Genomic DNA, 12,245 nt, shown 5'->3' on the forward strand with positions numbered 1-12,245 from the left:
CTTTCGGTCCCCCTGAAGTCCTGTCCTGCGCCGAGTATTGATTTAAAAAAAACAACAACTCAATTCCTGCCTCGTCTCATCTCCAACATCCCTGAATATCTTCCTCTCTGACATATAACGGATGGCACCGTTTTCTTCATCCTCCACACCACATAACACCACTGACACATGTCTGATTTACTTTTTTTTTTCCATCATGGATAATGTGGAGTGAAACTCTGCATGTCCATGTCTTAAATCACGCGGTTATCCTTCCTTACTGTTGCGGTATCTACCTTTGAACCTGTTAACGTGATCTGACTTCTGTATCTTATAGTGATGTGTCTCTTTATTGTCTGTATCCCATTCCTTCTGCGAGGTGTCAGTTATGGCTGCTCTCATTAGTGACTTTGCCTCTCTCCCACCTTCTGCTACTTTTATCACTTAGCTGTCATTCATTTTAAGAGCCTTCTTTGCTTGTTTATCTGCTTGTACTTTTGTCTATAACACCCATATAAGCAGGGACCCAGCAGAGAGAGTGTATGATCAAATAATATGTTACCCCACCAAAAAATGAAGAAGCTACAGCTGTTCAACTTTGTTTGGAGTCTTCACAATATATGAATATATCATTATATATATTTAGTATTCAATACATATAATTATTTGAGTATGTGAGCTTCTCCTGAACTTTATACAACCATACTGTAGAGGAAAATCCGGGAAATGTCTTTGCCCTAGCAAAGGGGGAAATATTGCAATGTTGCAAGACTTTATGTCAGTCAGTACTTTTATTAGGTAACCAACTTCTTTTCCAGATGGTGAAAATAAATATGTTTCCCCTTGCCCACATTTATACCGATGAAATTATGAATCATTGCTGGTCTCTGTATCAACATCAACATTGTGCAATAAACCAAGACATTCGTGAAAATAGTAATGTACAACAATATTTATTCTGCCATTTTTGTGTCGCATTATTACGTCCTCTTTAAATATTATTTGGGTTTGTCATTCTTATACTTAGAAGAGCCTTTAGAAAACAAAAGCAGCTTATTGACCAGGACAAACAAATTTAAAGAAGCGTGACAAAAGCAAACGCTCTTTTCCCCTCTGTTCATACTGAAACAGCTTGTTTTCCCCACGATGCAATCTGACTGAAATGTCCGACGAGGGACAAGTCACCACCTTGCCCTCAGAATCCCCGACATCTGGTTGTGGTCAGCCAGATGACGGAAGACAATACGGCTCAGTCGCCATCTTCGCTTCACTCCTCTGGGTCGGGAAGTCATCACGCACCTGTTGCGTATCCTCACGGGGCAGCTGTCTCTGGGTAGGGCTGCAATCTCTTTGTCAGCTACCTCCTGTAGAGATGTATATAAAAAAAAAAAAATGCACACACCCCCTTGCATCAGCAAAGGAATAATCCAAACGTTACCGGTGCACGAGCCCCCTTAGTGAATCGTTTATTATAGCACACACTGCATTTTTCAGATGCCCTGCTTCCACATGTAGCGAGAGTCCAGTGTAACAAAGCAACAGTACGGTTTGTGTGACATAATGAAGCACAAAAATAAAGTCGTTGGAAGGTGCTACAAAATCAACCGAGACGTGCAGTTTATCGGATCACAACATACTTAAAAACGTGTCGTCTTGCATTACATATAACTTGTTCGGTATGTCAATCATGCAGGTGGACGAACCGCAGTCTACCTGAAGCTCTTTGGGTAGGATGGTGTTCTTCCTCACTGCATTGATCCGTAACCTCTCGTCAGCATAGTCAAAAGCCATCTGTCTCCTCTTGACGTCCCTCAGCATCCTCCAGTCGACATAGTAACCTCTCACCTGCTCCGCCGCCCCCCAGCAGCCTCTCAGTGCCTGCAGCACAGTGTTCCTTCAGTTAGTGACTGACGGCTAACCATGTGCCTGTGTGCCACTCACACAAACACACAAGAGTGAATGACTCACACAGAGTTGGTTTTTTTTGTTGTTTTTTTTTCCCAGAATCTGTTGTGAAAACTTTATCGGAGAAAGCAGATATTATTAGAATATGCGAGAACCGCCCCGCCTGCTGACACAAATCTAAAACAGTCCCACCAAACGCTGATCATTTTGGCTCTGTAATGTGCTACAGTTTGAAACTCCCTCACATTGGCCTCATCACTGATCAATGTTGGCAGTTCCTATTGCACATAGTTTTTTTATTGTGTAGCTATCAAATACAACCAACACAATGCCGGAGACAAACGTAAATTTTTTTTTTTTGAAAAGCGCAAGTTATTCGTGCAGTTAATTGAGAAATCACAGGAGAAAATGTTGCTTTTTTTGCTCACGCATTTTTGTAGTATGAGGAAGTTGTTGAAGTTAAGTGTGAGAAGTACACACAGAGTGGGCTTTACAATTGAAGTGTGCGTCACACGGAGCGCTCGTCAGACTGATACTACGGCCCTTCTCTTCAGCCTTCTGTGACAGCTGTGCAACGTAAGTCTTAATGAAAACGTTTCGACCACAACATGTACGATTATAATGAGTAGGTTACCTGCTTCGGAGCGCAGACGGTGGAGTAAAGGGCATTCAGCCCCAAACATGCCAGTCTGTGAGCCGCCATGTTGGATTTGGATGTGTTTGCGCAAAACCACCGAGAGGAAGAACAAAGCTATACCGCCACCTGTCGACCAGGAGTGTGAAGAACAATCAAAATCTGAGAGTTGTTTGGACCATCATATTTTGCATAAAAAGTTACAAGCAGGAGATCAGAAAGGGGGGGAAAAAAACCCCAAAAAACACATGCCATACAAAGAAAAAAAAATTAGCCTAATACATAAATATAAATATCCAGACTGTCAGGTTCTTTACTAAAGTAAAAGTGCTAATAATGTGCTGTGAAAATAGTCCACTACAAGTAAAAGTCTTTACTTAAGTAAAAGTATACATATCACCAACAAAATGTACCTAGAGTATCAACAGTAAAAGCACACACTATGCAGTAAATGCTCCAGTGTTTTAATGTTATATATGATGTTTTTGAATGAATACTGTTGAATTAATGTACCTTTCATTGCCATAAGGTTGTGCTTATTTTGCCTACTTTATGTAAGCTACTTTTGGTTAGTTTAATCTACAGTAATACATCATATTCCATAACATTATCATTTGTTTGTATTGTTTCTGTTGTTTAAGAACAATGCATCTCTAAAGTCAACAAGCTCAGAGAAACAATGCATTTTCCAGCAAATCCAAGTTTTAAATCCAAGTCCGTTTATCAAACAGATGATCTTGAAGTGGCATGATTTTTTTAGATCCATGTGGCTCAATTACAAACCAATAGGTGGCAGTATAGTTCTGTGATCATGAGCTCATACTCTCTCACCACCACCCACCATGAGCAGAGTGCCTCTTGATGCTGAATCCAAACCTTCTCTGACAGAAATCCTCCTCTTAAATCTTCTGAAACTCAGACCCCTCTTTTCTCCCCTGGTACCACTAACAATGAAACCCTTGTGTTTGAAGGAAGTACATATATAAAACAGGACTCTCTGCTGTTCTGTCAACATATGGTGCAGCAGGGTACTGTCCTAAAAGTAAGAAAAAAACCCCAATAAAAGCAGATTCCATTAAGGTTTTCCTGAACAATCCCCATTATTTTGGAGCCTCGAGGGGGATGCGTTCTTAGATAAATATTAACACATGACAAACTGCAGGCAGAGCTTTCTCTATAAAGAACATTATGAAGCACAGTGGAAAATCTGCACAGGCTTCTGAGCGTTGAATTAAATCATAAATGACAGGAGAGTAAGTGTAGAACTGTCACTGAATATACAGCAACCCCAAATAAATATATTTAATTTACTGATTGATGTCAAAATATTCAACTGTTATATTTTTTGGGAGTTGTCAGCAGCAAATCTTTTCAAATCACTGCAACCAGGGAAAAACAATTTTTGTTCAGTTTTTAAATTTTTGGAAAATACAGCATTGTCATTTGACAGCCACAGTATATCATAGTTAAGCTGCTTTTTGGCCCTCAGTTGGTTTTGGCATGTAGTTCAAGCCACTGATGCGGCTCTTCCAAGCCCACCAGGAAGCCAAAATCATTCTCTCTGTAATTTATTTTACCGTCCTAACATAGAGATGTCGGAGGCATGAAGGGATCTGAAAGGTGACCTTCTAGGTTTTTGAATTGTATGAAAAATGGCAGGCTGGCAGCTTCTGCCAGCAGGAATTAACTTGTGCTGCAAGGCAAAAATACCTCTCTGCTGCAGGTGTTCAAACACTCTTCAGTCAGACTTTCAACAGCTTGATTAGAGTAAACAACTTATTTTCTGATTAACAGACATCATGGTTTAGCTCTCTGCACACCATATTGGCTACAACACATCTAATATAGAGCGTTTGTACTTGGGCAGAGCAGCCCAACCCTTTTTGTACTGGCCCTTGACAAATTGTGCTTATTCTCCTTCATTTTTAACTGCTATAAAAAAAATGTAACTGACAATACATTTTGTGCAGCTAAAAAGTGCATAATATGAGTTTTAGAGCAATGTACAGCATGCTGTTAAGCTTCCCTATTAAATGACATTGGCCCACATCTTGTGGTATTTTCTCTTTCCTGCTGATGCTCATGTGCTGTTAGTGTGTCTACGTCACTGACTTTAATCTGCCAGTCAAGATGACAGATCGAGGCAGCGGCACACTGACATTTGCAGGATGACTGTTTTTGACAATTTCTTTGAAATAATTACTGTTACACAGACTAAAGAGTAAATTATCTGAAAGTTTATTTTAGATTTATAATGTTTTTGTTTTTTTAATATATCACATTTCAATGAAATAAAACATGTATTTTTGGCTGGCAGGCCTCCATCCAAATTCACTTTTGGCCCTTGACAGGGAAGAATTTGGCCACCATTCTGCTTGAGCAAATTTAATCACACTGGTCAACTACATCAGACAAAATAATTAAACAAAATAGTATTAGAAAGAAAGATCCCAGATATTTGGACTTTTAGACATTACAAACAGATAATACAAATTAGTGTACAAATGCCGCCTCTCGCCAGCTGGCTTTAAAGAAGAAAGGTGTCTCGTGCTGGTGTCTCACTGGAACAGCAGTACAGTTGTGTGCTTTGCAGGAGATTTTGAGACCTCAGGCCGGATCACAGCAAAGACTTGGGAGATTTGGGAACAAAGCCATGCAATATAAAACTGATGTGTTACTGAGATACGTTGAGATTACTCAGCGAGACAGCAGACAGGTGGCCTCATCCATAAAAAACGACAGCAATGCTGTGAACACGGTCAACGTGAGGCGCTGCTTACACTCTAGAATTGCAATACCAAGTTAACTAGACAACCTAAATATGAGTTATCCATCCAATAATACAATAATATAATGGATGGTCTGTCTGAATCCATACAGAGCTGGACAGAACTTGTTTTTTTGTGTGTTTTTTTTTACACACAAAAGGCCTGAAGTAGCGACGCAGTGTATCATGTACTCTGACAATGTGGATGTTAGGCTTTACTCTGACCTTTATACTATCATATCAAAGCAACATCTTTGATAAAATAGTATACATATTGCCAAACTGTCACTCATAAGGCCATTTAGCAGTGTATACTAGTGCCTTGTTGTGGAGATGTAAAGTCCATACGAAGTTCCTCAGTTAAAGGTTTGTGCCCTCAGTGTGACACACGGAAAGCTCCTCTAATACGTAACAGACAGCCATCAGCAAAGAGCTAACCTCTGGTGTTCATCAACGATACCTTCTGCTATCGTGGTTTACGCATTCTTTCATCCCACCCTAAACAACATGATTAAAGCCAACAAGGATCCCTTGGGCTGATTTACGACATACTTACAGAGAGAGATGGAAATGGGACAGGAACAGTATGTCTGTATATTTCCTGTGCATTTTTTTTTTTTTAAGAGCGTCTGATTCGGATATAATTTAGATTTCAGAGGATGGGGAAGTGGAGAATTTGCTGCCACCATTTCTGGCTTTCTTATCAAGAAAATTGGGGAGTCAACTTTTGTCAACTACGCTCCAAAGCTGTGGAACACACTACCTGTAGATATAAGGGAAGCTAGCTCAGTTAATACTTTTAAAAGAAAGCTCAAAACATATCTCTTTACATTAGCCTTTAACCAGCTACTCTTGAAGCTCTCTTGCACTTGCCTGCCTGCACTTGAACTACCATACCTTTAAAATGTATATTGCTTATTTTATATTTTAACAATTTTTGGGGGTTTGATTTCATGCATTTAATCTGTTCTTATGCATCTCATTTCTTATCTATATTTTTAAATGCTCCTTTATATCTGTTTTTATGTGAAACACTGTATGTCATTTTCTTGCTGTCAAGCACTTTGAGCTGCATTTCTTGTATGAAAGGTGCTATACAAATAATGTTTATGATTAGTATTATCTGAATGCTTTACTGGTGAAATGTAGGATAATTGTAGGCAAAGACAATCACACATTGGAACTTAATGTTCTTAATGTGTCTTCCCCTTTTGAGCAGATTGACATTTGTATGGCCGACAATCAGATTGTAAGCAATAAACAAAATGTTGTCTTTCTTACTTGGGTGGGCTTTTACACTCTTGACCAAACCTGACTTATGAACATAAATCATACACAGCCCATATAATCAGACTGCGGGCAGCAGCAGAAGCAAAATAGTAGTGAAATATAGATCAATGAAACTTAACAAAGCTTAACTTTGGCATCTTGGATAGAATGTGATCTCAGTTGGGACCGTTGAGGGCGGTGGTCACATTTTAGGACGTATTCCTGTGGTAGTTCAGATATTTGACACCAGATTTGAGTGCAGTTACGTCCAGCTAACAAAACAAGAATGTTCCTTATATGTCCATACCATAACATTATATCATATGCAGCCATAATGTAAAAACAGAGATGACGTGTCTTTGAAGCAGACCGCCATCTCTGTGTTGCAGCCCGGCTGTAATCCAGATTTTTTAAGAATCATATAACTTGGTCATAATTTCTGAGTCAGATACGCATTTCCATATTTGTTTACATGTTAATAAGTCAGTAGATAACATCACATACATCACAGGGCATGTAGCTTAACACACTTAATGCTTTGAAACCGCTTTATCTGGTAATAGAAAGAAATCTTTTCTTTGCTGATTTCAAGTGTTTTCTATAGAGTGAATGCTGAGTGACATGGAAGGGCTCTCTTTTCATATACTACCTATTTATCCTTGAAAATAATAATGACTATAGCAAGAACACGAACACTTCACTGACACTGCTTAATACCAAAATAGTCTATAAAGCGTTTTCATTTCTTTTAAACAACACTGCTTTACACAGGCACTTGTGTGCTTGTTTCAATCTACACCAAACCCATTAGAGCCAGTTCATATGAAGAAGGTATTATGTCCTGAAAGACCAGTCTACATAAATGTGGTAAAGTGGTTACAGGTCATTTGAAAAATTCCTCCATTTCTATGAAACCATAGTCAAATGCATACAGTACCTGGTGCAAAGAGGAAAAAAATGTAACAGACACATTTCCTGTATTTCTCTTACTGGGTAAAATAAATAACTCTCTCTCTCCTTGCAATGTCGTAAACTTCACTAGGCGAGCCGCAGGTTTTCAGGCCTTCAACTGGCCCATTATTCGGGAGCGGATGTCTCTGGCAAACTTTTTCGCTCAATGAAAAGAACTGAGCACATGTTACAGCATTTAAAGGTGCTTTAATAAACCATTGACAAAGCGAGCCATTCAGGCTGGATTTTTGATCATGGAAACCTCGTGCAGCAGTGCAACTACATAGATTTGAACAACATGAATGCGTGCCATGGGAGAAACAAGAGCGACAGCAGAATAAAGGGAGAAAAATATCTTTTAGGCCAACACTTTATAAAAGGCCACACTACTGAAAAAAAAACACAGTTTTAGTTTAGCGCTACAATGTTTGCTTTGTATTGCATGAAAGCCTACATTTTATTTCAAATATTCCTGGTGCAGAAACTGATAATAGCACTTAGCTGTCTCAGTAGCTGTTGCGATACTTTCACTGACTTGTCAGTATGGGAAATCGCTCACCTCCTGGTAATCAGTGTCCATTTGATACGGCTTGTTTAGCAGTAAGCCATAGCCTGACTGAGTCAGAAGTCCCTGCTTCCCATCGCTCAGGAATGTTCAGCTTTCCCCCTGGACAAAGAGAAACTGACTCTTCAACTTGATGGCATGTGTGCTTTAGCAGGTTTGTACTCCCATTACCAGGATTAGATCTATACACACATTTGAGGTAATACAATACTTGGATATACAGACCTGTCACAACATCCACAGACCATCCAGCTTACTTATTTTAACTCATCTAATATGTTTATTGGTCCTTCCCCGAAATAAGATTGTTATACCTGATGTGATGTGACAGGGAAATTTAAAATCTCGGTTCTGCTAAGATTTTATTTTCTTAGTTAATTATCAATGTGGAATGAAAATGCAGATCATGTCTTAATATTTCAAAAACATCAAATCTTTAAAAAAAACCTGAAAAGAGGACTTACACGTAATATACATACTTAACTTACACACAACACATGCCACATTTTATAAGCGTCAGATGAAACTTGATCATATGAAAAAGTTTGAGGTAAAAAAATCATATTCAAAAGTTTCTTAACATGAGACAAGAGACTATAAGGTCTCATAACAGCAAGGTTTGGATGGACAGAGCAGAGTATATGCATTAACATGAAATGCTGTACGTTCAAAACTCAAGGCTATGATAAATAAACTTTTTGATAAATTTGTCTGACTGTTTCTTTCATTTACAGTATAGGACATTTCCAAAAACATACAAAAATAAGGCTCTTCTAATTGAGGTAGAGCAAGCATCAGTCATATGTGTGATTGCCTCGTAGCATCTGTTTTATCATGTTATGTCCTGGGAGATACATTTCCAATGTAATATTATCAATCACAATATTGTAAGACTAGGAAATGAGCCTTTTGGAGCCCATCTGCAGATATACTACATCATACATCATACTACAGCACTTTTCTGAAAGTAACAACTTCTTTACCAATTCAAAACATTTTTGTTTTATGTTTATAAAATGTTAGATGCATAATCTCATAAGAAAAAAGTTGTCTGGTTCATGTTTTATCATGCTACTGTTGTTTTGTTCCATTTCAGATCATGTAAAGAGATATTCGTAAAAGACAAAAGATTTATTCACTGGATATAATAAATGTTAAAGTCACTGTCAAGGCAAACAACAGAAGCACTCTCAGATGATGATATCTGGATTCAAATGAGGGTAGTTAGTCAGGTAGACAAGAAGAGGGGTGGGAAAAGACACATCTGTCATTATACTTAATTACACGACCACCAATGCTCTAGGAAGTGTAGTCCGCAAGCTTTGAAAACAAATCCTTCTGGACTCAGTAGGATCAGGTGAAGGGTAACTCCTGCTGCCGATTTTCAAAGCTGGAATAATTTCCTTTGTGTCAGCGTTAGAGGAAGTGTTCATTCATGTGACCTCTCTTTCTCTGTTTGTGTTTGAATCATATTAATACTGGCAGAAAACGGGTTGTTTAAGATTCTCTAGGCAAGAACAAGAGTACACGGTGTGTTATTTGTCACTGTCACTCTGTCTGTAACCCAATACATCTGTTTTCCAGTGGAGACCCTGGAGGTCCTGGCCTGTCAGTCAGAGGCTATCTTAACCTTGTTTTTAGTGTCAGCTGAAAACAGATATCTCACACAAAAGTGATTTTTCTGATGATGCTTGCCAAAAATGTATTCCAGTGCACTGATTTGTCACAAATGCAGCAATAAAACAGTGTTAATTGCTTCCATTTTAGTTTTCTTACTTGTTGAAATCCACTCCCTGCATAATAACTTTTATAGAGGAAGTCCCCAAATCTACACCTTCCAGTCTATTCCATAACTATTAATGCTGTAAAATGGACATCAACGACTGGTGTTGGCAAGAAGTGATGAAACTTTACCCGCCCCAAATTGTCTCTCTTTTAATTCTTACCTCATCTGTCTTCTCTGAGGCCAAAAGAAGCGACCGGTGAGTCTGTAAGATCAAAAAGCACGAGCAGTTTCTGTCAGTTATGTCAGCTAGTGGACTGGGTCAAGGTCAGGTTTCCACATGACATCTCATGGCAGGAATGACCCAATCTTGAGGACTGGTATCCACATCAGGCCAGGAAGCTCTGTAGTGCTACTGACACCAGTTCATCTGTCTGACTGCTGCTTGACTTCCCTTGTCTGTTCCAATTAAATCACTTGCTAATAGGCTCTATATAAATTAGGAGTCATCAATTTTCATTCTGGTGGCAGAAACATCACATTTTGTGATTTGCAGATTATGTAACTGCCTGTTAATCTTTGCTGAAGTTTTTTGTGTGGAATTGAAACAAGAAATATATTCATTCTTCCTCTCCTGATTTTCTGAATTATGCTAAAAAGCATGAGGCTGCGCCATTTACTGTTCTCCTGACAGGTCACAGGCCTGAGCCAAGACCACAGCTGTTACATGTTGTCAGATCATTTTTGTTGCTTTTTGCCATATGCTATCTGACAAAACAGACGACACACTAAAAACTGATCTTTCAAAACAATCTAAAAGCTGGGTGTGTTGACTGCTCACAGTAGTTAAACAACATTAGCAGATAATCACGATATAAACCAATAGTTACTCCACATATGTTGCTTTTGCGACTTTGTGTGGTTGAAAAAGAACATAAAACCCAACTGTAGTGTGTATTAAAGATAATGAGACGCAGGGCAACAGCTAATAGTTTATGAACATGTGCATCATGCGTGTGTGTATGTGTATCCACAAGTTTTGTTTGTGTGTACAAAATGTGGTAGTCATCAAAGAAATCTGAACACAAGCGCTCTGTAGGGAACACATTCAACCAAACCTTCATCTGGCATGCATTTGTTTCCCCTTAACTGATTTTGGCTTTATCTGCGCTGCATCCTCTAATCTGATCTGCTCTCCGCACATGTTCAGTTTACACTGGTCTGACATAAGAACAGCCTGCACGACATTTGATGACTGTAAACATGCACAATGGGGCATTGAAGCAAGCACTGGCCACGCTTCCTCTGATAGGATTCTTGTCATTTCTGTGTAAACAATGAGAACACAATTTGCCCAAATTTCTGCATGTCTCGGTGGGAATGAAAAAAAAAAATCTACTTTTTACCGCAGTGATGGGACATTGTCAGCTTTGAATTGGCTATTTTAAGGAGCCCAATAAGCCTCAGACAAGCCAGACACTTAGTCAGTCCTTAAACATATTTCATGTGTTATATATCTGCGGGTGCTATTTGGATCCATCTGTCACCTCCCATTTCACACACAGGCCTTCATAGTGCAGCTCCAAGTCAGCTCAAGTCAATCAACAGTTTCCAGATCCACCAGGAAACATGCAATCAGTGATCTCTCAGTTCTCTGTTCCGCAGTTAGCCTGTGCATGATTAAATATGGTTCAAAGGGACAGGTCAATGTGCTTTTTGTATATTTACTTAAGAAAACGAGCGAGGCTTCAGGTTTTCATTACTGAAAGTGGTTGTGTAAGCACAGATACACATGCAGTCATTATAAATGTCTGACTCTGATCAAATGTATTTACACTAATGTGGTCGGTAGCCTCAGACACTCTTAAGTGGCGGGTTCATGTAATATACTGGGCTAAATGTTTTCACAATGGGTGTTACCCTTTGTTTTCACAATGGGTGTTACCCTTGTTCAGGATTTAAAGTTTAGTTACTTAGGGGGAATAGTTTGATATTTTGGGAAATATATGTATTAGCTGTCTTTCTGAGAGTTAAATGAGACAAATAGTACTCACAGTCATATCTGTGTTAACCAAAGCCATAGCCATGGAGTCAACATTGGGTGGAAAAACCCTGCCTTTGGAGCTTGTGGTCCCCCTCATAGAACAAAATTCTAAATGTGAAAACTAATTTCCTGTTGATAAAAAAAAAGGACTAACAGATGTGATTGACTTATTATACTGTTCATTTTTTTTCAATGTTCTTATTGTATTGTTGTGTTTTTTTCTCCCCTTTTACTTGTTTCTTTGTATGCAATTGGAGATTTTAGGGGTAAATAAAGTACAGTCGTACCCATAATCACAATAGGTACACCACAACAGCAGGAGATCCAATTTGTGATAAAAAAACAAAAACAAACATCAACTACTAAAAGACAAAACATGGAGAGGAATGTCACCCTACAAGAAAATAT

The 12,245-nt window shown here is 38.8% G+C and overlaps 2 protein-coding genes across 2 annotated transcripts in view; one reads left to right on the top strand and one right to left on the bottom strand.

Moving 5' to 3' along the window:
* The window catches only part of tnn (tenascin N), a 169,000-nt gene that overhangs the window by 115,324 nt on the left and 41,431 nt on the right, over positions 1-12,245 (top strand). The window lies entirely within an intron of this gene.
* mrps14 (mitochondrial ribosomal protein S14) lies at positions 917-2,602 on the bottom strand. The gene is made up of 3 exons (XM_069718351.1): positions 2,519-2,602; positions 1,693-1,857; positions 917-1,343 (listed from the first exon to the last, which is right to left on the bottom strand). The coding sequence occupies exons 1-3, from the start codon at positions 2,585-2,587 to the stop codon at positions 1,161-1,163; spliced, it is 417 nt and encodes a 138-aa protein (XP_069574452.1). The 5' UTR covers positions 2,588-2,602; the 3' UTR covers positions 917-1,160.

The sequence above is a fragment of the Brachyistius frenatus genome, unplaced genomic scaffold (genome assembly GCF_029030835.1).
Source record: "Brachyistius frenatus isolate BFR_SWC_R1_liver_20210118 unplaced genomic scaffold, ASM2903083v1 Contig_190, whole genome shotgun sequence".
In the NCBI taxonomy this organism is placed as follows: Eukaryota; Metazoa; Chordata; class Actinopteri; family Embiotocidae; genus Brachyistius; species Brachyistius frenatus.

Coding starts and splice junctions, on each gene's coding strand:
- mrps14 (XM_069718351.1), bottom strand. CDS start 2,587: ATGGCGGCTCACAGACTGGCATGTTTGGGGCTGAATGCCCTTTACTCC. Junction 1,858..2,518: donor CCGTCTGCGCTCCGAAGCAG/GTAACCTACTCA, acceptor ACTGTGCTGCAG/GCACTGAGAGGCTGCTGGGG. Junction 1,344..1,692: donor TCCTACCCAAAGAGCTTCAG/GTAGACTGCGGT, acceptor ACATCTCTACAG/GAGGTAGCTGACAAAGAGAT.